The 25601-nt window shown below is 38.1% G+C and overlaps 1 protein-coding gene across 3 annotated transcripts in view; it reads right to left on the reverse strand.

Moving 5' to 3' along the window:
* Positions 1-9551: 9551 nt before the first annotated feature.
* TAF1A (TATA-box binding protein associated factor, RNA polymerase I subunit A) overlaps positions 9552-25601 on the reverse strand; it is a 32378-nt gene continuing 16328 nt past the window's right edge. For 2 of the 3 annotated variants that reach the window (XM_010357109.2, XM_030936684.1), the window contains exons 6-11: positions 22168-22298; positions 21149-21307; positions 15697-15763; positions 14817-14940; positions 13016-13170; positions 9552-10015 (exon numbers count right to left, since the gene is read on the reverse strand). In XM_010357109.2, the coding sequence (XP_010355411.1) occupies positions 9897-10015; positions 13016-13170; positions 14817-14940; positions 15697-15763; positions 21149-21307; positions 22168-22298 (755 nt within the window). In that variant the 3' untranslated portion in view covers positions 9552-9896. The remainder of the gene's footprint in view (positions 10016-13015; positions 13171-14816; positions 14941-15696; positions 15764-21148; positions 21308-22167; positions 22299-25601) is intronic. The other variant, XM_030936683.1, reaches the window with a different exon arrangement.

The raw sequence follows: 25601 nt of genomic DNA on the forward strand, positions 1-25601 counted from the left end.
AATCCCAGCACTTTGGGAGCTTGAGGCAGGAGGATTACTCCAGCCCAAGAGGTTGAGACCAGACTGGGCAACATTGTGAGACCCCATCTCTACAAATGCAAAAAGAAAATTAACCAGGCATGGTGGTGCACACCTGTAGTTCCAGCTACTTGGGAAGCTGAGTCAGGAGGATTGCTTGAGCCCAGGAGTTTGAGGCTGCAGTCAGCTATGATCATGCCACTGCACTCCAGCCTGGGCAACAGAACAAGACCATCTCTAAAAATAAAAAAAAATAAGACATGCCAACAGGTTCAGTGTCTGATGAGGGTCCTGTTCCTCATTGATGGTTACTTGTTGCTCCCACGGTGGAAGGGACAGAATGGTTCAAATCCACTCCTTCAAGGCCTTTTATAAGGACCCTAATCCTTTCCATGAGGCCTCTGCCCTCGTGACCTAATCACGGACCAAAGGCCCCACTTCTTAATACTATCACATTGGCGATTACATTCCAATATATGAATCTGAGGTAGGGAGGGACACATTCAGACCATAAAAGAGGGAGGGTAGTACAGTGAAAACAAGGAGTCAACAAGGACTGTTTGGGACAATTTCCCCAGGAAGCACAGGACAACTGGGTGCCTTCCTTTGCCAAATCTATACCTGCTGTAGGGACACTCCTCCTCACTTAGTATATGTTCCCACATTAGTATTTTAAAAATGTGTTTCATGGCCGGGCACGGTGGCTCACACCTGAAATCCCAGCACTTCGGGAGGCCGAGGCAGGTGAATCACTTGGGGTCTGGAGTTGAAGACCAGCCTGGCCAACATGGTGAAATTCCATCTTTCCTAAAAGTACAAGAATTAGCGGCTGGGCGCGGTAGCTCACGTCTGTAATCCCAGCATTTTGGGAGGCCAAGGCAGGTGGATCACGAGGTCAGGAGTTCAAGACCAGCCTGGCCAGCATAGTGAAACCCCATTTCTACTAAAAATAGAAAAAATTAGTCGGGCATGGTGGCACATGCCCATAGTCCCAGCTACTCAGGAGGCTGAGGAAGGAGAATTGCTTGAATCCAGCAGGCAAAGGTTGCAGTGAGCCAAGACTGTGCCACTGCACTCCAGCCTGGGTGACAGAGCAAGACTCTGTCTCAAAAAAAAAAAAAAAGAAAAGGAAAAGAAAAAGAAATTAGCCGGGTGTGGTGGCGGGTGCCTGTAATCCCAGCTACTTGGGAGGCTGAGGCAGGAGAATCGCTTGAACCCAGAAGGTAGAGGTTGCAGTGAGCCAAGACCATACCATTGCACTCCAGCCTGGGCAACAAGCGTGAAACTCCATCTCAAAAAATAATAATAAAATAAATATAAAATAAAATAAAAATGTGTTTTCCTTTGTTCACATCCCTTGCACATAACAGGTTTTGATAAATATTTGTTGAATGAATAAATGCAGAACATGAGTCCCAAACTCACACAGCCCCAAACCCATACAGGCATGACCCAAGGCGTAAGTCCATGGGGACATTTGGCACTTAAGCTAACTCTCCTTTCAGCATTTTCCATGGTTCTGGTCCACCTTGAATTTCCTTACTGGCAAAAGCTTCCATTTGAAATGCAGATGAAGTCCAAGTTTCTTCTTGTTCCAGATGTGCCGCTACAGAGGGCGCCCTACCTGGCTGCCCAACTGATCGCCAGAAACAGTATTGGCCAGGGTATCATCAAGGGACAGTGAATCTCAGTCTAGCCAAGTCTATACTCACAATGTTCTGGATTATGAAAGCCCCAAATTGCATTTAAAATATAAACAAAATTGGCCAGGTGTGGTTAATGCCTATAATCCCAGGACTTTGGGAGGCCTCCTGGGAGGCCAGGAGAATCACTTGAGCCCAAAAGTTTGAGACCAGATTGGGCAACATAGTAAGACCCTGTTGCTATAAAAAAAATTTTTTTAATTAGCAGGGCGTGGTGGCAGGTACCTGTAGTCCTAGGTACTTGGGAGGCTAAGGTGGGAGAATTGCTTGAGCACAAGAGTTCAAGGCTGTGGTGAGCTGTGATCACACTACTGCACTCCAGCCTGAGTGACAGAGGGAGATCCTGTAGATAGGTAGGTAGGCAGATAGATGGATAGATGGAAAGACAGACAGATAGATAGATAGATAGATAGATAGATAGATAGATAGATAGATAGACAGACAGATATAGGAGGGAGTAGTCAGAATGATCATCAGCATAGTCCTGCTTTCCTATTTGTACTGTTCAATATTACACCTAGTTGGTCGGGTGCAGTGGCTCACGCCTATAATCCCAACACTTTGGGAGGCTGAGGTGGGTGGATCACTTGAGGCCAGGAGTTCAAGACCAGCCTGGCCAACATAGCAAAACCCTGTCTCTACTAAAAATACGAAAAAAAAAAAAATATATCAGCTGGGTGTGGTGGCACACGCCTGTAATCCCAGCTACTCAGGAGGCCAAGGCAGGAGAATCACTTGAACTCAGGAGGCAGAGGCTGCAGTAAGCCAAGATCACACCACTGCACTCCAGCCTGAGTGACAGACAGAGTGGAACTCTGCCTAAAAAAAAAAAAAAAAGTATACCTAGTTGAGTGGTGCTTTTTAAAACATGGATCACACCTATAATCCCAACACTTTGGGAAGCTGAGGTGGGTGGGTGGGTGGACAACTTGAGCCCAGAAGTTTGAAACCAGCCTGGGCAACATAGTGAGACTCTGTCTCTACAAAAAAAAAAAAACAAAAATTAAAAATTAGCCAGATGTGATGGTGCATGGCTGTGGTTCCAGCTACTCAGGAGGCTGAGGTAGGAGGATTGCTTGAGCCCAGCAGTTCAAGGCTGCAATGAGACATGATTGCACCACTGCACTTCAGCCTGGGTGACAGAGTGAGACCCTGTCTCAAAATAAAAAAAAATTAAAATAAAATAAATGTCATCCATGATTCACTGTTGACTGTGGTATTTCTTCTGGGTTATTTGCTCAAATGTCACAGAATGTCATGGTTCTGGAGGCTTAAGCAGGAGGAGTAACACTGGACTAATTTCAGCCAGTGAATTCACCCCCATTACCTTCTCAGAACCATCTAACCCTGGGATATGTAAGAATGAGTGTATTATCTCATTCATGTAGGACCTGAGAGTATTTTCTGATCTTCCCATGACATTTATGTCTCCGTTTTCCCTTTGCCGTGAAAAATATGGAGATCCTATTGTTTTGAGCAGAGTCACTGCAAGATTAGCAGAGAAAGATTGGTCGGCATAATCTGATCAGACAGTGTGACAGCATGAGTTTCTGATTATTAAAATACGTAACATACTACGTTTTATATAAAATCGTATATGTAATTACAGCCAAGCGTGGTGGCTCACGCCTGTAATCCCAGCACTTTGGGAGGCCGAGGTGGGCAGATCACAGGCTCAGGAGTTTGAGACCAGCCTGTCCAACATGGTGAAACCCCGTCCCTACTAAAAAAAAAAAAAAAAAAAAAAATATTAGCTGGGCATGGTGGCATGCGACTGCAATCCCAGACATTCAGGAGGCTGAGGCAGGAGAATCACTTGAACCCAGGAGGCGGAGGTTGCAGTGAGCAGAGATTGCACCATTGCACTCCAGCCTGGGTGACAGAGAAGACTCCGTCTCTCTCTCTCTCTCTCTCTCTCCATATATACATATAATTATATAATAATCATGCAATAATTTTACAAAGATATCTTGGTGTCAATTCAGCAAATACATACTATTTTGTGCAAAGTATTATGCTGGAAGAGAAATGTTTAACAGAAAACTGACATATAAAACAAACTTTTTCAAGGAGTTTATGCTCTGAGAAAAAAGGATTAAAGTATCCAAATAATACAGGCATATATAAGATTAAGGTAACAATAAGGGAGGAACAAACTGCCATTAGGGATCCCGAGGATGGAGAGATGACATTTGGCTGCAGGGGATTAAGAATATCATAATGAAAGTTGAGTGGAGCTTTTAGATAAGTTACGGATGGAAAAGAACAGAAAACACATTTTCACTGAACATTAGGTGAACTTATGAAATAACTCTGAAACTATAAGCTAGGAATAGAGTATCTGAAATCACTTCAGTTTCCACTTTTGAAGCAAACATAATCCTTTAAAAAATTAGCTAGGGCTGGTGTAACACAGCCACAAACTTGGTGGCTTAAACAACAGAAATTTATTGTCTCACAGCTCTGGAGCCCAGAAGTCTGAGATTAAGATGTTGTCAGGGTTGGTTCCTTCCGAAGGCCGCAAGGGACACTGCTCCATGCCTGATCCCTAACTTTGTGGGGTCTGCCAGCGATCTTGCATTCCCGGATTGTGGATGCATCACCCCGAGCTCTGTCTTCACATTCACATGGTGCTCCTTCTCCCTGTGCGCATTTATGTCCAAATTTCCCCTCTTGATAAGGACACCAGTCATACTGGATTAGTGCCCACCATAATGACTTCATTTAAACATGATTCTCTCTGTAAAAACTATCTCCAAATGAGGTCACATTCTGAGGTACTGGGGGGTAGGACTTCAACCATTCTTTTTTAGGGGACACAATTCAGCCCATAGCAGTAATACACACATTCACACACACACACACACAGTTTCATATAGCATGTGCCTTTTAACTTTTTCTCCTCCAAGACAGGGTCTCAGTGTCACCCAGGCTGGAGTGCAGTGGTGCCAGTAGCTGGAACCGTAGGTGTGTGCCACCACACTCAGCTAATTTTTACTTTTTTTTTTTGGTAGAGATGGTGGTTTCACCATGTTGCCCAGGCTGGTCTTGAATTCCTGGGCTCAAGAGATCCACTCCCCTTGGCCTCCCAAAGTGCTGGGATTACAGGCGTGAGCTACCACGCCCAATGCAAGTGTCTTTTAAAAAGTGATGTTGAGAGTCAGGTGTTTATCCTAAATCAGGTCATGGAACATAACAGAAAAAAATATAAAAAGAAATGTTCTAGCTCAGTAGCTTCTCACATAGTTTACTGACGTAACTATCTATCTGCCTTCAGACTCCCTCTCTCACAGTCTAAAGATGAACAGGTTGTACCTGAGATTAGAGAAAGTATAACAACTCATTTGTACAAAGCATTACAGTTTAGAAAGTATTTTCTCACACTGCATTTCATTTGATCTTCAATTCTCTCAAGACAATTAAGTCAGCAAGGTAGATATCATATTACCAGTGAGCATATGAATGAATGAAGTCCAAGAGGGGTTCAGTGAAATATTTTAGAGCCCCACTTTAGATGAATACAGATGGCAACACAATTCAGGTGTTCTGAATTACAGCCCAGATATTTTTTATTCCATCATGATGTACCCAAAAAGAATGAAAGTACAGTTATCACTTTTATTTGTCCTTCATTTGGAAAAATTTGTCTCGGATGCAGCCTACTGAAGAGTGTATTGACTGATGATTCAGTTCCATTGATAAGATTATCTGGGAGTTCTTGGTATAGGCATGAGGGGAGTTGTAATTAAACAACTGGCAGTGGTATCACTATGGGCCTGATGGGCAGAAACAAAGAGCTGCCTCTACTCACTGAGCTAAAGGCTACCTTCATAACTATGAAAACAACATAGAAGTCAGCTCCGCATTTTTTGTGGGGCTAAGTCGACTCTTACTTGGTGGCAGATTGGTTTAGATGCATGAATCTCGGATTGACTTATTCAGATGTTAGTCATATTATTTGTAGACCATCCATCAAAGGTCTTGCTTGTTTCCTTTTGGAATATTTAAAATACAAAGATTCTAATTCAATCCAGCAGAAAACGCCCTTGTGCTATAAATATAGGTAAATAACTGCGTCCAAAAGGCCACACCTCTCTGTTTTTTTTCTTAATTTTTGTTGCTTTTCCTTTTTCAAAAATGTTAACATAAAACAATGTTTCTATTTATTGAGAAAAAACATTTGCCAAGAACCATGTTCAGCACTTTATATCAACCTTTCCAGACCATCCCATTTTATAGAATAACGGTAAGGCCCAGCTAGGTGAGGGGCTTCAGCCACACTGGAATTTGAACCCAGACCTTTCTGACTCCATAGAACATTTTTATTTTTTTCTATGAGGGGAGGTAGGAAGGGAATGGGGTGTTGACAGCTTTACAGAGATGTAATTCACATTCCATATAATTAATCAGCTAGGGGCGAATAATCCAAAATACAGAAAGAACTCATATAACTCAGTAACAAAAATATAATTCAATTTTAAAAATGGGCAAAGGACCTACATAGACACTTCTCAAAAGAAATTTGAATAGCTAACAGGTATATGAGTAAGTGCTCAACATCTCCAGTCACGACGGCAATGCTAATCAAACCAGGAGATACAGCCTCACATCTGGTAGAATGAATAGTATCAAAGGTCAAAGATAAGCGCTAGTGAGGGCGAAAAGAGGAAGCGCTTGTACGCTGCTAGTAGGGATGTAAATTATGGAAAACAATACGGAGGTTCCCCCAAAAAACTGAAAATAGAAAATTCTGGGTATATACCCAAAGGAATTGAAATCAAGATTGCAAAGAGATATCTGCACTCCTAGTTCATTGCAGCATGACTCAACGTCCTTTGGCAGATGAATAAAGATAGGGTTTATAAAAATACAATTAAATATTGCTCAGCCTTATCAAAGGAAGAAATCCTGCCATTCAGATCATGGAGGACATTATGCTGAGCAAAATTAAAACAGGCAAGACCACAGAAAGAGAAATATTGCATGATCATCTCACTTGTATGTGAAATCTGAGTCAAATACAGAGAAGCAGAGGGTAAGATGGTTGCCAGGGGCTGAGGGAAGGGGGAAATGGAGTGATATTGGTCAAATGGTACAAAGTTTCAGTGATACAAGATGATTTCTGGAGATCCAATGTACAGCACGGTGATGACAGCTCAGTACTGTATTACATACTTGTAATTTGTTAAGAAGATCTTAAATCTTCTCATCACACATACATACACAATACATACACAATGGTAATTATGTAGAGATAATGAAGATATTAATTAGCTTGACTGTAGTGATCATTTCAGAATGCATGTCAAAACATCGGGTTGTACATCCTAAATCTATACATTCAGAGGTTTCAAGGAGAAAACAAGACTTTAAATTATCTTTATTTAGTTATTGCTAAAGTGTCTTAAAGTAGTAGTGATGAATGGTTATAAGTAGTAACCATATAAGCAAGCAGTCCTGTCAGACTGTTCCAGTGCAGTATTTCCGCTCACCGCTTATATACAGGTGGTAGGGTTCATATAGAGCAAAACACATCAAACTTGCTCAAAAGTTACATTCAAGCAGAATCTTATCAAGGTTTATGTGTAAGAGTACATCTGGTTATGGATTACAGAAACATAATCACTAATCCCATCAGACTTTATCTCATGTGTAGGAGAAGGCAAGGACTGGGGTCACTTAAGGAATGTAGTGACTCAGGCAAGAGACGTGGGGGTGCCCCGTGCTTTATGCTGTTTTGTCTTCAAGGCATCTTTCCAGAGAGTTGCCCGTCGTCACAGGGTCAGAGGCTTTGTGAAGTGATGCTGGCAAGCAGAAATGAGCAGACCTGGGTTCTTACCTTTGCTGCTTTGTCTCACTCCACCTGGCTCAGTGCTCTGCATGTAGTCAACACCGACTGCACTGGGAGGCCATACAGATACTATGTGAGAGTGTGATCTTTGGAACCATATTGATTGGGTTAGGATCCTGGTGCCAACACCTATGAGCTGTGACCTTGGCAAGTTACTTCATCTCCAATGACCTCATTTTCTTTACTGGTAAAATAGGGATAATTCATAGGACTGTGGTGGTTTTACAATGAAAGGTAAAGCCCAAAGTACTTGATGAATTTTAGCTATTACTGTTATTCATGGAAGCAGCTTAAACATCAGTGAACCTAAAAAAAAGTTTCACAGGTGAATTGCACTAACAATTAGATAAGAACATTTGATGTAAAAATGTTGAGACAGCTTTGTATGGAAACCAAGAATCATATCTACTCATTTCTTTATTCTCACCTCCATTTTCTTAGAGATCAAAAGAAATCATAATCCTATTTTATCACTTTTGACGAAAAGTTTCAGGAAGCAGATCTTGGCCTATGCTTTCGGATGTTTTCCACATATTCTGGGAATTTCACTGCTAGAGTATTAGTCTTATACAGAACTCCTACACAACCGAATCATGGACTTGCAGCAGTAAAGCTATCCTATTTATGTTAAAAGTTAAACTTGGTTTATTTTAGCTCTGTGGAACACCTACTCATTTTACATGTGCTTTCTAAGTACTTCTTTATTGATAGACCTTTCTTACTAAGTAATATTGAAATATAAACTATTCACAAAGCACAATTTGTCCCCTAATCTTCTTGCAGATGGTTTAGAATTAGTAGGAATATAAGCCAATGGGAAACATGTCTCGCCATCTAAATATTAGACTTTTTCTGAAGTGAGTGAGTTTTCATGGAACTCAATTACTAGTTATCCCAGCAGTAAATGTAAAAGCCAAGACATTTCTGAAGAAGCACTTATTCTACCAATTATCCCAACATATTATAAAGCTCAGCCCATATTCCAGGAAAGTTGCTGTTGGCTTCTGGCTAGGTTTTCCCAGTGGGTTTACTGTGTGACTCAAGGATACTATTCCACTGGCGAGTTTCCTCCACTGTCCAGCTACATACTGCTGCATCCTAGTTTCCAAGAGAAAAAGGAGAGGGGGCGCGTGAGTTCTTTTTCTCCGAGACGGGGTCTCGCTCTGTCGCCAGGCTGGGGTGCAGTGACACTATCTCAGCTCGCTGCAGCCTCCACCTCCCAGGTTCAAGCAATTCTCCTGCCTCAGCCTCCTGAATAGCTAGGACTACAAGCGCACACCACCAAGATTAATTTTTTTTTTTTTTTTGGTATTTTTAGTAGAGAAAGGGCTTCACCATGTTGGCCAGGATGGTCTCAATCTCTTGACCTCGTGATCTTAGACTGCTGTGCCAGGCACCAAAAAGCCGAGAGCCCTTTGAAGTGAGGCCAGTGCCAGCTGAAAAGAGCGAGCCCTCCCTACTGCTACAACCCAAATTAGTCCTCTAGAGCAAAAGGTCTTTCTCTAGCAGGAGGTTATTTTGCCCCAAACTGTCATGTCTTTATACTGAAAGAGAAGAGTTTCTTTTTTTTTTTTTTTTTTGAGACAGAGTTTAGTTCTGTTGCCCAGGCAGGAGTGCACTGGCACAATCTTGGCTCACTGCAACCTCCGCCCAAGCGATTCTCCTGCCTCAGCCTCCTCTGAGTAGCTGGGATTACAAGTGCCTGCCACCACGCCCAGCTAATTTTTGCATTTTTAGTAGACACAGGGTTTCAACTGTGTTAGCCAGGCTGGTCTCAAACTCCTGATCTCATGATCCACCCAACTAGGCCTCCCACAGTGCTGGGATTACAGAGGTGAGCCACTGCACCTGGCCGAGAAAGAGTGTTTTTCTAAATCCTTCTCTCTTTTCAAAATTCCTCAAGAGAACTCATCACCAATATATTTCTTCATGGTGGTATACCTAAAATTGATTAATTAGCATATAAAAGAATATAAATTCATTTCACAGCACCACAAGTTACAGTTTATTACACAATAGCTAGAGGCAAAGTATTTGCAAACAATAACTGCTGTAGAACTATATTCTCTAATATTTTGTCATTTGAAGAATTATTCTTTAACAAATGTAACATTTAACATTACAAAAAAGAAAACAGACACAGTTACAAAGAGCAAAGGCAGTAATACTGTTTCTCTAGCTATAAATAACACAAAATATAAAAATATATAAAAATAAGATTTTTGTAGTCATACAAGCTTCTTAATACATAACTACAAAAAGACATTCAATAACTATCTACTGAGCTACTTACTGTGTAGCTACTACTGTGAAATAACTAAAATTCAGTATGAGAGTCTTGGATTTACAATACTGTATTTTTTCACAGATCTCTTCATCCGCTTAATTTTCTTCCCTAAGATTTGATGATCTTGCTTTAAAATATACCGAAAATATCTACAACCTATAAAGTAAAGCAAAATAAAAAGTTTTCATACTCATCACATTTTCACATTTTTCAAGTATATTTCTACATTTTTAAATTTTTGCTTTAAGTTTAGCACACTGACTATGAAAATAGATTTATTTGTATTATCAATATGTCCTAAACATATTCTCAATTATGACCAATGAAATATATTTCTTCCTATATACAAAATGTATTTGCATTACCAATATGGCGAAAGTATATTCTCAACTGTGCCCAATGAAATATATTTCTTCCCATACACAAAGATGTTTGTAATCCATCATAATTAAAGCATAGACTTTAGCTTGTTTTCTACCCTTCCTCCTACACCCTAGTGATGGTGATAGGTATATTATATACAGTCACATATTAAATGAGCCTTCTCCAAAAGCACATTTGTACAGCTTCCTTCTCAACGTTAGCTTGTAAATCAGTCAAAGTTACATTCATAACAGCAAGAAAGTTCTCTGTAGAAAATCTTGGTGTGAAGGATTAAACAAATCATAGGTTAGAAATGGTCAAACATTATCTATTCATTCTAGCCAGGTAGCGAGCAGCAAGGTGGAGACCACATAGCTCTGAAAGAGGTGCCTCGTGGTCATTACAAGTTCCACCTGCTCTTCATAGTCTTATAACACAAAGGACTGTCAAGCATTTGTCAAATATTTCAGACAAATGAATCATATTCCATAAGAAAAACGTAAACTGGATATTGAAGATTTTTAGAGTTGGTAAATGAGTAAGACCATAAATCACATAAGAAAAATTAATTTCATTACGGTTTCAGCTTGTATGCATCCATCTTATCTGAGAAAATGCAAGGACATATACTGTATCTACAGTAACCATTTTTATTATTCCTGAAACTAGTATGCCAGAATTGCTAACATTTTTGTTTTATTGTTTTTCCTGAGATGGGGTCTCACTAGGTGACACAAACTGGTCTCAAACTCCTGGGTTCAACTAATCCTCCCACCTCAGCCTCCCAAGTAGCTAGGATTATAAGCGCACTGCATGCCACCAAACCCAGCTAGTAACGTTTTACTAGCTGGGAAGCAGTGGTGTCTATAATATTACCAAAATAATTTGTGTTTCTAAACATATCATACTACCTTAGTAAAAAAATATTTTGCACACAAATTTTTGCCTGTACCTATATAGAAAGCTGGAAAGAACTTCGTTCCCACCCTAATATAGAGAAAAAGCTTTAAAAACTACAAATATTAACTCTCAAGTCCATGAGAGCTGAAGTCACAGGGCAACCAAGTAGCTTCAATCCCAACAAGAAAGGCCCCTCCAAGGAGAAATGGGCCTGGCTTGCTTTTAGCAAGACATGGAAAGAAAGAGAGCCATCATACCCCACTCTAAGCACAAAGCAAAGGCAGACCATGCCTAGAATTTGAATCCTATAAAGTAAGGTTGGTAACCAGAGCAAGAAGAAAGCCCAGCTTAACTAATGAATAGACTGATTTAACCCCACACTAACAGCCTGAGAGGAGATGTGGCTCTTGCGGGAGTAACTGATGCCTCATATTTGTAGAGCACTTTAGAAATTATGAAGCACTTTGATGTGATGTTCACATGATATTTACAACAATAAGACGGGTGTTACAATGCCCACTTCACAGAAAAGGCTCCTAAAAGTTAATTGCTTGACTTAAGTTACATAGCAAGTGAGTGAGAGAATTGGAAAATTAACCCAGACCTTTCCATTTTTTTTGAAGGAGTCTCGCTCTGTCGCCCAGGCTGGAGTGCAGTGGCACGTTCTTGGCTCACTGCAACCTCCACTTTCCGTAACCCAGATCTTTCTACTCTGCTCAAAGAGACCTGTTGATAATTGTGCTAGATGCCTCTCTACTCATAAAGTAGTAGAAAAATGACAATCCAGGCCGGGCGCAGTGGCTCACGCCTGTAATCCCAGCACTTTGGGAGGCCAAGGCGGGCGGATCACAAGGTCAGGAGATGAAGACCACGGTGAAACCCCCGTCTCTACTAAAAATACAAAAAATTAGCCGGGCGTGGTGGCAGGCGCCTGTAGTCCCAGCTACTAGGGAGCCTGAGGCACGAGAATGGCGTGAACCCAGGAGGCGGAGCCTGCAGTGAGCCGAGATCGCGCCACTGCACTCCAGCCTGGTGGACAGAGTGGGACTCCGTCTCAAAAAAAAAAAAAAAAGAAAAGAAAAATGACAATCCAAATCACCTTTCTGTTCCTTGTCATCAGTGTATTAGAGAATTTTTATTTTCTTCTTAATCAACGTTTTATTACATTCACTGAGACTACTAATTCCAAAATAACAGAAACTATATTCAAAAATGAATTGGAGAATCTCTTTAGGACACCTTAAGCTCCCTAGCAACGGACTGCTTACTAGTGGTCACTGTAAGATTCATTTTCTTCGTTTCTGGACATACTCTGTGATAGTTTCATTTCGGTACTGGCCACCTTTTCAATATTTCAGTGGTAGAAAGCAGGTAAGAATTTTACCACCCAAAATATTTCTTTTCTTTGAAGAAAAAATCAATATTCCTTTTCTTTGAAGATAATTTTTTTCATATGCTAGTAGAAGGTATTCTTTTTAAGTGGAGGAAATGTTTCATGCTTACAGAAACAGACAAGTAAATATTAGTATAATATGAAGCTATTAAAGAACAGTGAGGTCAATAAAGAATATTTTGATACTTGAAACTATCAGTAAACTTTCTATAAAACAAGACCAAATGGTCAATTCTTGTGAAAAGTCTGTATCATGTATCTTAATGCCCCCTAACAACACTCAAGTCAGGAGACGAAAACCATTCACAATCAATGATATGAAATCACTGCTTCTAATCTAAGCACATGACCTGGTCCCAACTCAGGATTCACTCTTCCATTAAGCAGTTACGTCTTAAGCGCCTAGTATTTTTAGGTACCACGTTAGGTAAACTCTAAATGAATTATTCCAAAATCAGTCAAAACTTATGTCCAGATAAAACGAAAACAAAAACATGTACCTTTTCCTAACAGTAATCCAGCCACAAAAGCTTTCTCACAGGCCAAAGCTGTATCTTCCTTCCAATCACTTTTTGCCCAAAAGTAGCTGAAATGAAAGCTTGGCCACCAGTTTTTCCTGGAGTTCCACTCATCTTGAACCCACGCAAGGTGGTTTCTGAAAAAGAAAAATGTCAAAAGAGAGGGTCAATGATGTGAACAAATCTATATTACCAGAATTTAGACTTAGAGTCTACAGAAAGATGACAAGGAAGATGTTTCCAAGCTAAATTCTGAATATGGCCAAGGCATAACATTGGCAACAACAGGAAAGCAAATCATTTTTTGTTCTCTTCTATCTCCATATCCCATTTTCCATTTCACTAAACAGACAGTTTAGCACAGTGTCTTCGAGTCTGTGCTAAGACTCGACGCCAGACTCCTGGATTCAAATATCAGCTCTTCCATTTACTATGTATGTGATTCTGGGCAAGTTGCTGAACCTCTCTGAGCTTCAGTGCCCTTGAGGACATTACCTGGTACTGATCTCATAGGACTGTTATTAAGATTAAGCTATTCCAGTAGTAGGGTAGAGCAGGTCTTATATAAACCTCTTTGCATAGTGTCTGGTACACAGTAAATATTCAATCAACATTATCTATTACTATTACTTAAGTAAAAGCTTACTTAAAATTATATGCTGCCATGAATGACTATCCAAAATAAGATGCCATTATTATACAAATACATGAACAAATAGGTTAAACTGTTAAGTGCAGGCAATTCTATGTATCAGTGAATAATTTATTCATTGCATATATTTAAGGTATACAACATGTTTTATATACATAAACTTTTTTGTGTGGTGGGAACACTCAAACTCTACTCATAGTAAATTTCCTATACGCAATACAATATTAACTACAGTCTGTGTTGCACGTTAGATCTCTATAATTTAATTGAGCGAATGCTTATTGGCACCCATGTGCCCCCTATGGTAGAACAAACAGCGGTTCGAAAAAATGAGCCTCTTTGCTTTCAAGGACCTTATAATCTAGTAGGAGTTTATTCAGTGCTTGAGATTTAGAAAATGGTTTACAGTGAGTGCGTCAACATATGACACCAAAACCATTTATAAACAGCACTGTCCCATCAAGACAAGTCAGATCTGAAGCCTGAAACAAGTTCCAACTGATACTGAATTGCCTAACAACTGGATATAATAAATATATGAAACAATTTTGTGATATCCCTTCTTCTCACACACTAAGTAAAAATAACAGGAAATTCATTTTCCTTTACTCAAAATGTGACACTAATAATAGTATGATCAGAGGTACACTTTTAGATACCCAGGTCACATGGATTTAATGAGTATTTGTTGAATGAATAGTGTATGATGATCTTGTGAGGTCCTAAAAATACTCACTGAAAAAATGATCAAACACAGGTAGGAGGAAAGCTGCTTCCCATGTGATCTTACAAGTTAATGATGCACAAATCAGGAGTCTTTAGCAAAGAGTGATCCCTGCTAGTCTTTATTTCCAATTGGAAAACACATATGTAGTCCTTAGCAAGCAGCAGTGCTAAGTACAGGATTTATTTTGATGGCATAAAAAAAATTGATAGAATATTTGTATGTTCCCCTTATGACTCTGTATTTCTTTGCTTCAGAAGAAAATGTACTCAGAAAACAGCTAAAGACACAGTTCAAAAAAATCCAAAAACGTAAGTAAAGATCTTTAAAAATTTGATAGATATTAGCTAAAATATTGGGAAATATTATTCATGATGACCTAGTAATAAATACTGTATGTTTCTTACCCCATTAAGGTCTTTTTCAGGTATTTTGCCAAGTATTTCCAAGCAGTTATATTCTTAGTGCATCCGGCAAAATCTAAGACTCCAAATAATACCTCCAACCCCAGTTTACGGTGTTCTTCTTTTTCTGCAATGGTTGTAACAATTCAAGTTTACATAAGATATTGAAGTGTACAAAGCTAAAATATACATGTATATTTTATCAACTGTATATATACTTTACATATATGTTGTTGATAAAATACTGAATCATAAGCCTTCTGGTTAACAGTTTTTAAAAATTCATTATGCTTTTACTCCTGCAATGAATCTGAAAAACTCAATAAAAATTCCTGCTAAGAGCTAATAGTGGTGAGTCTGATCTCAGTGTGGGTTACACTCCTCTACTGAGAACATTACTTAAAGTATCTGCCCTGTTTGGGCATTTTACACATGTTCTTTTATATTCAGAGAGGAACCTAGGCAGTCCTAGGACCAGTTTGGGCTTAGCCAACTTATTTCCTTCTATGAAGGAGTATGCTCTTTTGTATGGTGTGCTGAAATCTAGTAGGGATTAAAATGGAGTGAATTATATAAAATCGAGCCATTTCTCTTTTGCAAACTACTGCCTTCACATTGTATGACAGGAGTAGGCAAACTTTTTCTCTAACGGCCCAGATAGTAAATATTTTAAGCTTTGCAAGGCATACAGTCTCTGTCACAACTACACAGTTCTGTCACTATAGTGCAAAAGTAGCTGCAGGCAATACATAAATAGATGGACATCAACGGAACTTGATTTATAAAATCAGGCAAGGCGTGGATTTAGCTGATGGGCCATAGTTTGCTGGTCCCTAATCTATAGCTTGTCTACACAAGGTAAAAAACAAAATTTATTTATTACCTGATTTTCTAAGTAATGTATGGAATTCCAACATCAATTTATGAGATGGTACAATCTGATACAAAATCTGAAAGAAAGAACAGTCTTGTAATTTTTATATACTTGTAAAAGCATTTCTCAGATTTCAGCTTACTTCCAAAATAAAGTTTTTACTATCTAATATGCTTTCCATAAATTTATTAAGTATTTTAAAACTACCTTGCTTTTTATCTAATTTCAATCTAAGTATAGAAAAGTATTCTCTGTAAAGCGGTTTTTTTTGTTGTTTTGTTTTGTTTTTAAGTCCCTGCTAACAAGATAGTCAGGAGAATCGAGGGAAATAGGCAGGGACTTTTTATTTGCTCCTTATATACATCTATATTGTTTACCATGCTCAACAACTTAAAACAATTTATTTCAGAAGCCAGGACTGAAGAAAAAAAGAAAAAAATCAATTATCACAGAGAAAATATACTTATTTACTAAACAGAAGAGATCACAGAATATTTATATAAAGCAAAAAAAACTAAAAAGGTTGGGAGTTAATTTCATAGATTGTGCTCAGGAACAGTTTACTAAGGGTATACGAGTAAATATTTTAACAAACTTTCACACAACAAAAAAATTTCTCTTTTAAAAAACAGGAAGGACTATTTTTATGAATATTCAAAAAATGGAATTTAAAGTAATACTGTATTTTTCATTTTAATATATTTAATTCTAGAAATGAATTCATTCTGCTTACTAAAGTACTTTGACCTTACATTGAAGTAATTTCCAACAAAATTAAAAGTAAATTTTGTTAATTTCTGTTAATCGTTTTTAAAAAGATCAATCAAGATCAATACACCAATATCAGAGAATATTATTGAAATTCGGTTCCTATGAAAGTCACATTTGTCTCATGATTTTATAGAATTCTGTTTATGGCTCAATTCACTTTTTTTTTTTTTTATTGAAATATAACATGTAGCAGAAGTGTATACAAATCATGGCATCCAGTCAGTTTTCACAAAGTTAAACACTCGGGTAACCAGCACCCAGATCAAATAATAGCATATCACCAGAACGCTAGAAATCCTCCATTAGTTTTGAAAAATTCTTAGTCATGAGCCCTTCAAATGTTAGGGTTTTTTAAAAATTAGTTTGCTTGCTTTTGCCCTGTTCTATTCAGAGGTACTCCACCTCGGACTCCAATGACAAATATGTCAGATCTTTTCACCAATTCACTTGTATGCTCGTTTCTGCACCTTTCATCCTTTTTGTCCTCCATGGTTTAGCTTGGTATTTTCTATGCAGTTCATTAATCCTCTCTTTTGCTATGTTCAATCTGCTATTAAACCCATGTATTGAGATCTTAATTCCAAATACTGTATTTTTCAAAAGGAAAAACAGAATTTCTCTAAATCCATCTTGTCTTGAATATAAATGAGATAAGTATTCAACAGTTATTTTCTGTAGCATTTTTAAAAATCTTTTCAAAAACACCATTAGTGACTGATAACCTGAATGAAAGCACAGTCTTGCTTTTGTTTTAAACACAATCCTTAATATTTTTTAATATAAATGAGCCAAAAGCTATCTTAACAGAGTAAAATAAAAATAGCAACTTCAAAGGTATTGTTTAGTCCAGCCTGGGCAACATAGCAAAAGCCTGTCTCTCCAAATATACAAAAAATTAGCCAGGCATGGTAGCATGTGCCTGTAGTCCCAGCTACTCGGGAGGCTGAGGTGGCAGAATCACCTGAGCTGGGGAGGTGGAGGCTACAGTGAGCCTCACGTGATCATGCCACTGCACTCCAGCTTGGTCAACAGAGTGAGACCCTGTTTCAAACAACAATAACAGCAAAGGATTATTTAGTAAAACAAAGCCTGTTGAAAAATTTATAAAACATAGTTTCCACATCTGAAGGTTTGATAATGCCAATTTTGATCATGAAAAGTATAAAGATAATCGGCCTTTTAAAAGAAAACAGAGATAAGAACTTTACTCTATCATTTCTGTTGAAAAGGACCTTTGTCTTTCACCCCTAAAATGCCATTATTAAAAACTGAACACAAAATATACAAATAATTCCTATACTTTAACAACAAAAACCAAACACCCAATTGATAAAAGGGCAGAGGACTTGAATAGACATTTGCCAAAGATGATAAACAAATGGCCAATAAGCACATGAAAAGATACACATCACTAGACATTAGGGAAATGCAAACCAAAACCACAATCAGACACAGAGACCACTTCACACCCACTAGGATAGCGGTCCCCAACCTTTTTGGCACCAGGTACTGGTTTCATGGAAGACAATTTTCCCACGGACCTGGGTGAGGGTCAAGGATGGTTTCAGGATTGCATTATTTATGCACTTTACGTTTACTGTGCACTTTATGTTATTACATTATAATATATAATGAAATAATTATATAACTCACCATAATGTAGAATCAGTGGGAGCCCTCGCTTTCCTGCAACTGGATGATCCCATCTGGGGGTGATGGGAGACAGTGACAGATCATCAGGCATTAAATTCTCATAAGGAGCATACAACCTAGATCCCTCGCATGTGCAGTTCACAATACGGTTCGGGCTCCTATGAGAATCTAATGCCACCGCTGATCTGACAGGAGGCAGACCTCAGGTAATGCTCACTCGCCTGCCATTCACCTTCTACTGTGTGGCCTGGTTCCTAACAGGCCACAGATACTGGTCATAATGATCCATGACCCAGGGGTTGAGGATCCCTGCCCTAGGATATCAATGATCAAAAAATGGGATGGAGAATAGAAGCTGTTAGCCAGGATGTGGAATTGCTGGTGGGAATGTAAAATGTGTAGCTGCTATGGAAAACAGTTTGACAATTCCTCAAAAAGTTAAAGAATTACCATATAATCCAGCAATTTCACTCCTAAGTATACACCCAAAAGAAGTGAAAGCAGGGACTCAAACAAATACCTGTACACTAATCTTTAGAGCAGTATTATTTATAATAGCCAAACAACAAACACAACCCAAATGTCTACCAAAAAATGAATAGATAAGCAAAATGTTATAGGTACATAAAATGGAATATTATTCAACCTTAAATAAAAATGGCCATTCTGATATATGCTACGACATGAACCTTCAAAACATTATGCTAAGTGAAATTAGCAAGACACAAAAGGACAAATGTTATATGATTCCACTTACATGAGGTACCTAAAATAACCAAATTCACAAAGATGGAAATTAACATAGAGCTTTTCAGGGGCTGGGAAGAGTGGGCAATGAGTTACTGTTTAATGAATAGTTTCTACTTGGGATAATGAAAACATTCTGGAAATAGACAGCGATGGTGGTTGCACAAAACTGAATGAATGTACTTAATGCCACTAAATTATGTGTTTTAAAAATGATCAAAATGGTAACATTTATTTTTGTATATATTTTCCCACAATTTAAAATGTTAAGCAGTATTATGTACAACAACCCCATGAAACACTTAGCGACAAATTTAACAAAATACATACACTAAAAACTACGAAACAGTTCAGAGAGATATTAAAAACCTAAATAAAATGGAGAGACATGCCATGTTTATACTTTGGAAACCTCAATACTGTTGAGATGTCAATTCTCTCAAACTGATCTATAGATTCAAAATCTCAGCAAGACCTTTTTGTAGCAACAGATAAATTGATTACACAATATGCATGGAAAGTTAAAGAACCTAGAAAAGCCAAAAGCAATTTTGAAAAAGAACAAATTTGTATGACTTTCATGATATGATTCCAAGACTTGCTACAGAGCTACAGTAATCATGTTAAGGCCATATGAGATATTACTACACACCTACTAGAATGGCAATAATTCAAATTTAAAAGACCTACAATACCAACTACTGGCAAGGATGTGAAGAAACTGAATTTTCATATATCGATGTGGAACTATACATCACTAGAACACAACGGACTTCATATACAGCCTACCAGTTTTCAACAAAGTTCCAAATGTACTAAATGGAGAAAGGAGAGTCTTCAATATAATGCTGGAACAACCATATGGGAAAAAATAAACCTTGACCTTTGCTGCACACTACCCACAAAAAGTAGCTAAAAATCTACCATGACCTAAACATAAAACTATATAACACATCTAGAAAAAAAAAAAAAGAAGAGACTCTTCATTATCTTGAGATAGGCAAAGATTTCTTAGACAAAAAGTACTAACCATAAAAGAAAAAAATGTATAAACTGAACATCAAAATTAGAAGTTTCTACTCTTTGAAAGATACTATTAAGGAAACCAAAAGGCAAGGCACAGAGAGAAAATATTCATAATTAATATTCTTCACAAAGGACTTATATCCAGATTATATAAAAATTTCCAAATCAGTAAGACAATTGATCCCCCCAAAAATAGACTAGGTAGTTGAACACTTGACAAAAGAAGATATAGGAATGGCCAATAGACACATTAAAAGATGCTCGACATCATCAATCCTTAGGGAAATACGATTTAATGCCACGTGAGACACCACTATATACACCCACAAGAGGCTATTATTCAAAAGACCTCCAATACCAAGTGTTGGCACAGATGTGAAGAAACCGAATTTTCATATTGATGTGTGAATGTCAATGGTACAGTCACTTCAGAAAACAGTTGGGCAGTTTCTTAAGAAGTTAGGCACATACTTTCCTTACTACTCTTAGGCAGCAACTCCTCTCTCAGGTAGCTACCCAAGAAACATGAAAATATATGTGTATACACAATCTTGTACATGAATTTTCTCAGCAGCATCATTCACAATAACCAAAAAGTAAAAAATTACCCAAATGTCCATCAAGAAGTGAATGTATAAAAATGAAATAATATTCAGCAGTAATAACAAATTACTAATATACACAATAACATGGATGCATCTCAAATATGTTATGCTGAGCAAGAGAAGCCAGATTAAAATGACTACATAAGAGTCCATTTATATGAAATTCTAGAAGAGATAAAAATTAATCTATAGTGACAATAAGCAGATGAGCGATTGCCTGGGGCCATGGGTGTGGGGACAGACTGACTACAAAGGGAAATGAAAGGCATTCCGGGGTGACAGAAATGTTCTCTTATCTTGATTAGAATGGTGGTTCATGAATGTAATGCATCTAAGCATATGCTTAAAATAAGTGTGTTTACTCTCTGAAAATTAAATTTCAATAAAGTTGATTTTCAAAAAATATCAGTGCAGAGTATTCCAACCAGGTTTGAACAAGACTTCTGATCCTCTCTCCTCAGTCTCACCCAGGCAGCAGGAGATAATGTGAATGATACATACATGGAGATGGCAGCTGGAGCCAACTTTCTGTTTATCTCAGTGTACTGTACATTATTGTAATTTTCTGTGGATGCTATAAAAGTTAGAAAGCAATGGCCTAAGAATGTTTTAATGTAGATTCCCAACCCTGTTCAAACATTGAGATAAAAATTCTATACCTTAAGCACACTTATCATTTTTGATCTTGGTGCCTTCTGTCTCTTTAGAAAGTTGTATAAGTAGATATGGGCATTTGGATTTGATGGAAACTTTTCATCATATGCATAATTGGTGAGCACCTCTTGGGCTCCATCTCGATCCCCATAGAATTCCAGCATCTATATAAAATAAATCATAATACCTTAGCTGAATTCTGTAAGACAGCTGTGCGAAAGATAATACACAGTATAAGTTTACTGATGGGTATTTTTTAAAAATCACAAAACTGACAGGGTTCCCATTTTTTCCCTATATTTTGTTACCACTAATAAAAAATGCAGCCACCTCAACATAAATTCTCTTCCTATAAGAAATAAGAGTCCTCAAAGCAGGGAACACTAATGCTTGAAAATGTGATGCAACTAACCTCAGTGCCCTACATCACTGCAGCCACAAAAGGAGTGCACAAGAATTGTAATTGCTTTCATTCTGTTCCCATCCTTACACAGGAATTTCCAGGTTATGATTTTGGATATTATCTTCTGACAACACAATTATCAATTCACCACTCAATAACTTTCACAAAGCAAATTATTTATTATTCCTAGTGCCTAGCACCAAGACCCTCAGTCCTTTTACGACGACTCTGGGATGACAGGACATTCTTACAAACTTCCAAAAAGTCATCATTCTTTATCTCATATATTATGACCCACTTTTTCAGATTTTTGTCCTCTTTCCTTCTATATTCCACCAAATCATAAAATATCTTACTGTGTTTCTTTTAAGCTCAACAAGAATAAGACTGAATTAACATTTACAACTATACTGCTATTTATTTTATAGATACTTGGCCATGACGGGTTATACAGTGGTGAAAATAAACAAATTCAGACCAAAAAAGAGATATAATATTTTTGTTTCCTTTTAAATAATTTTTTCCATTAGTTTCTTTCTGATCAATAAAGATTAGGCATGGAGTCTTTGTAAAGGCTTTTGACAAAATAAAACCAATACATTTTATGAAAATTCTACTTACTTCTACATAACTCTTCACAAAAGGGTCCCAAACTCCAGGAATTTTAATCAATGCAGAAATATTTGCAGATGTCTTCCAGCTGTGGTTGAACACATCCTGGGCTACTGCGTTGTAAGCATAATCATCCTTATCTGCCCAAAGATAAAAGATCTTTTAACATTCATTAAACATTGAGGACTTCTATTCAAGTAGTAATTTAAAAAACTACCTGCAAGAAAAACTCAGTTCCTGATAGCTACAACGGTAAATTTCAACAAATATTTAAAGGAAAATACTAATTCTTCACAAATTCTCCCAAAAAAGGACAGAAAAGAATACTTCCTAACTTATTCTAAGCCAGTATTACCATGATACCAAAACCAAACACAACACAATAAAACTACAAATCAGTGTCTCTTATGAATATAGCTGCAAAAATATTTAACAAAATACTAGCAAACTGAGTCCAGCAACATATAAAAAGCATTATACATCATGTCCAAGTGGGATCTATACTAGGAATGCAAGGTTCGCTTAACATCTGAAAATCAATTAATGCAAATAATAAAATAGAGATCTATTGATCTAAACCAAATCAAAAGAATACAGGACCAAAACCACATGATCATCACAATAGATGCAGAAAAAGCATCTGAAAAAACACAATAACCCTTCATGATAAAAACACTCAACAATGTAGGAATAGAAGCCGAGCGCAGTGGCTCAAGCCTGTAATCCCAGCACTTTGGGAGGCCGAGACGGGCGGATCACAAGGTCAGGAGATCGAGACCATCCTGGCTAACCCGGTGAAACCCCGTCTCTACTAAAAATACAAAAAAACTAGCCGGGCAAGGTGGCGGGCGCCTGTAGTCCCAGCTACTCGGGAGGCTGAGGCAGGAGAATGGCGTAAACCCGGGAGGCGGAGCTTGCAGTGAGCTGAGATCCGGCCACTGCACTCCAGCCTGGGCGACAGAGCAAGACTCCGTCTCAAAAAAAAAAAAAAAAAGAAAAGAAAAACTCATAGCTAACACTGAACTGAATGATAAAAGATTGCATGCTTTCCCCCTAAAATCAGGAATAAGACAATAAGTCTTTTCTCACTACTTTTGTTCATTATATTGGTGGTTCCAGCCAGGACAATTAAGCAAGAACATAACAAAAAGATATCCAAGATTGGAAAGGAAGAAGTAAAACTGTATCTATTTGTAGATGACATGATCTTGTACATAGAAAAATCCTAAGAATCCACTAAAAATTTACTGAACTAATAAATGAGTTCACAAAGGTTGCAGAGTACAAGATCAATACACAATAATCAACTGTGTCTACACACTTCCAATGAACAATCAGAAGATAAAATTAGGAAAACAATGCCATTTGCAAAAGCATCAAAAGTAACAAAATGGGTATAAATTTTACAAAAGAGATGCAAAATTTTACTCTGAAAAGTGATACTGTTGAAAAAAAATTTTAAAGACCTAATTGAATGAAAAGACCCTCTATGTTCAGTTGAAAGACTTACTATTGTCAAATTAATCTACAGATACATGTAATTCTTACCAAAAACTCAGTTGGCCTTTTTGCATAAGTTGACAGGCTGATTCTATAATTCATATGAAAAAAACAACGAACCAAAGAAGAACAAAAAAGACAGAGTTGGAGAATGTATTCTATGATTACGGCCAGACATGGTGGCTCATTGCTATAATCCCAGCACTTTAGGAGGCCGATGTGGGTGGATCACCTGAGGTCAGGAGTTCAAGACTAGCCTGACCAACATGGTGAAACCCTGTCTCTACTAAAAATACAAAAAAATTAGCTGGGCATGGTGGTGCACGCCTGTAGTCCCATTTACTTGGAAGGCTGAGGCACAAGAATCGCTTGAACCCGGAAGACGCATATTACAGTGAGCTGAGATCATGCCACTGCACTCCAGCGTGGGTGACATAATAAGACTCGGTCTCAGAAGAAAAAAAAATTACTACGAAGTTGTAGTAATCAAGACTGTGTGATATGGGTACAAGGAGAGACATATGTAGATCAATGGAAGATTCTGAGTCCAGAAATAAACCTCCACATTTATAGGTAACTAATTTTCTTTTGTGTATGTTTAAGACAGGGCCTCACTCTGTCTCCCAGGCTGGACTGCAGTGGCATGATTTCAGCTCACTGCAGTCTCACTCTACCTCCTGGGCTCAAGTGAACCTCTCACCTCAGTCGCCCAAGTAGCCAGGACTACAGGCACATGCCACCACACTCAGCTATTTTTGTATTTTTTGTAGAAATGCAGTTTCACCATGTTGCCCAGGCTGGTTTCAAACTCCTGAGGGCTCATGCGATCTACCTGTCCTGGCCTCCCAAAGTGCTAGGATTACAGGCATGACCACTGCTCCCGGCTGCTAAATAATTTTCAATAAGGGTGCCAAGACAATTCAGTGGGAAAATAATAGACTTTTCAATAAATGCTACAACTGGATATCCACATACAAAATAATGAAGTTGGGCCCCTACCCACTTCATAAAAATTAACTCAAAATAAATCAAAGGCCAAAATATAAGAACTAAAACTTTAAAACTCTCAGAAGAAGTAAAAATCTTTGTGACCTTAGAGTAGGCAATAGCTTCTTAGATGTGATACCAAAACTACAAGCAACAAAAGAAAAAACAGTTAAATTAAACCTCATCAAATGAAATACTTTTATGCTTCAAAGGACACCATCAAGATAGTGAAAAGAAGGCCAGGCACAGTGGCTCACGCCTCTAATTCCAACACTTTGGGAGGCCGAGGTGGGCAGATCACTTGAGGTTAGAGGTTTGAAACCAGCCTGGCCAACATGGTGAAACCCCATCTCTACTAAATACAAAAATTAGCCAGGCGTGGTGGCAGCCGCCTGTAATCCCACCTACTCAGGAAGCTTGAGGCAGGAGAATCACTTGAACCTGGGAGCCAGAGGTTGCAGTGAGCTGAGATTGCGCCACTGCACTAGAGCCTGGGTGACAGAGTGAGACTCTGTCTCAAAAAATAATAATAGTAAAATAAAATAAAAAGATAGTGAAAACCCACAGAAAAGCTGAAAATATTTCCAAGTCATGAATCTGATATATCTGATAAGAGAATTCTGTCTAGAACAACTAAAGAACTCTTACGACAACTCAATAATCTAAAAGCAGGTAACTCAATTAAAATATGAGCAAAAGAGCTGAATAAAAATTTCTCCAAAAATGATATACAAATGGCCCATAAGCACATGAAAAGATGCTCAACATCATTAACCCCCAGGAAAACGCAAATAAAAACTACAAGATGCCACTTCACACCCACCAGGATGACTATAACAGAAAAGACAGATAATGACAAGTGTTGGTGAGGATGTGGAGAAATTTGCACCCTCATACACTGCTACTGGGGATGTAAAACAGTGCAGTTGCTTTGGAAAACAGTCCAGTGGTTCTTA

Source organism: Rhinopithecus roxellana, chromosome 8 (assembly GCF_007565055.1).
Source record: "Rhinopithecus roxellana isolate Shanxi Qingling chromosome 8, ASM756505v1, whole genome shotgun sequence".
NCBI lineage: Eukaryota > Metazoa > Chordata > Mammalia > Primates > Cercopithecidae > Rhinopithecus > Rhinopithecus roxellana.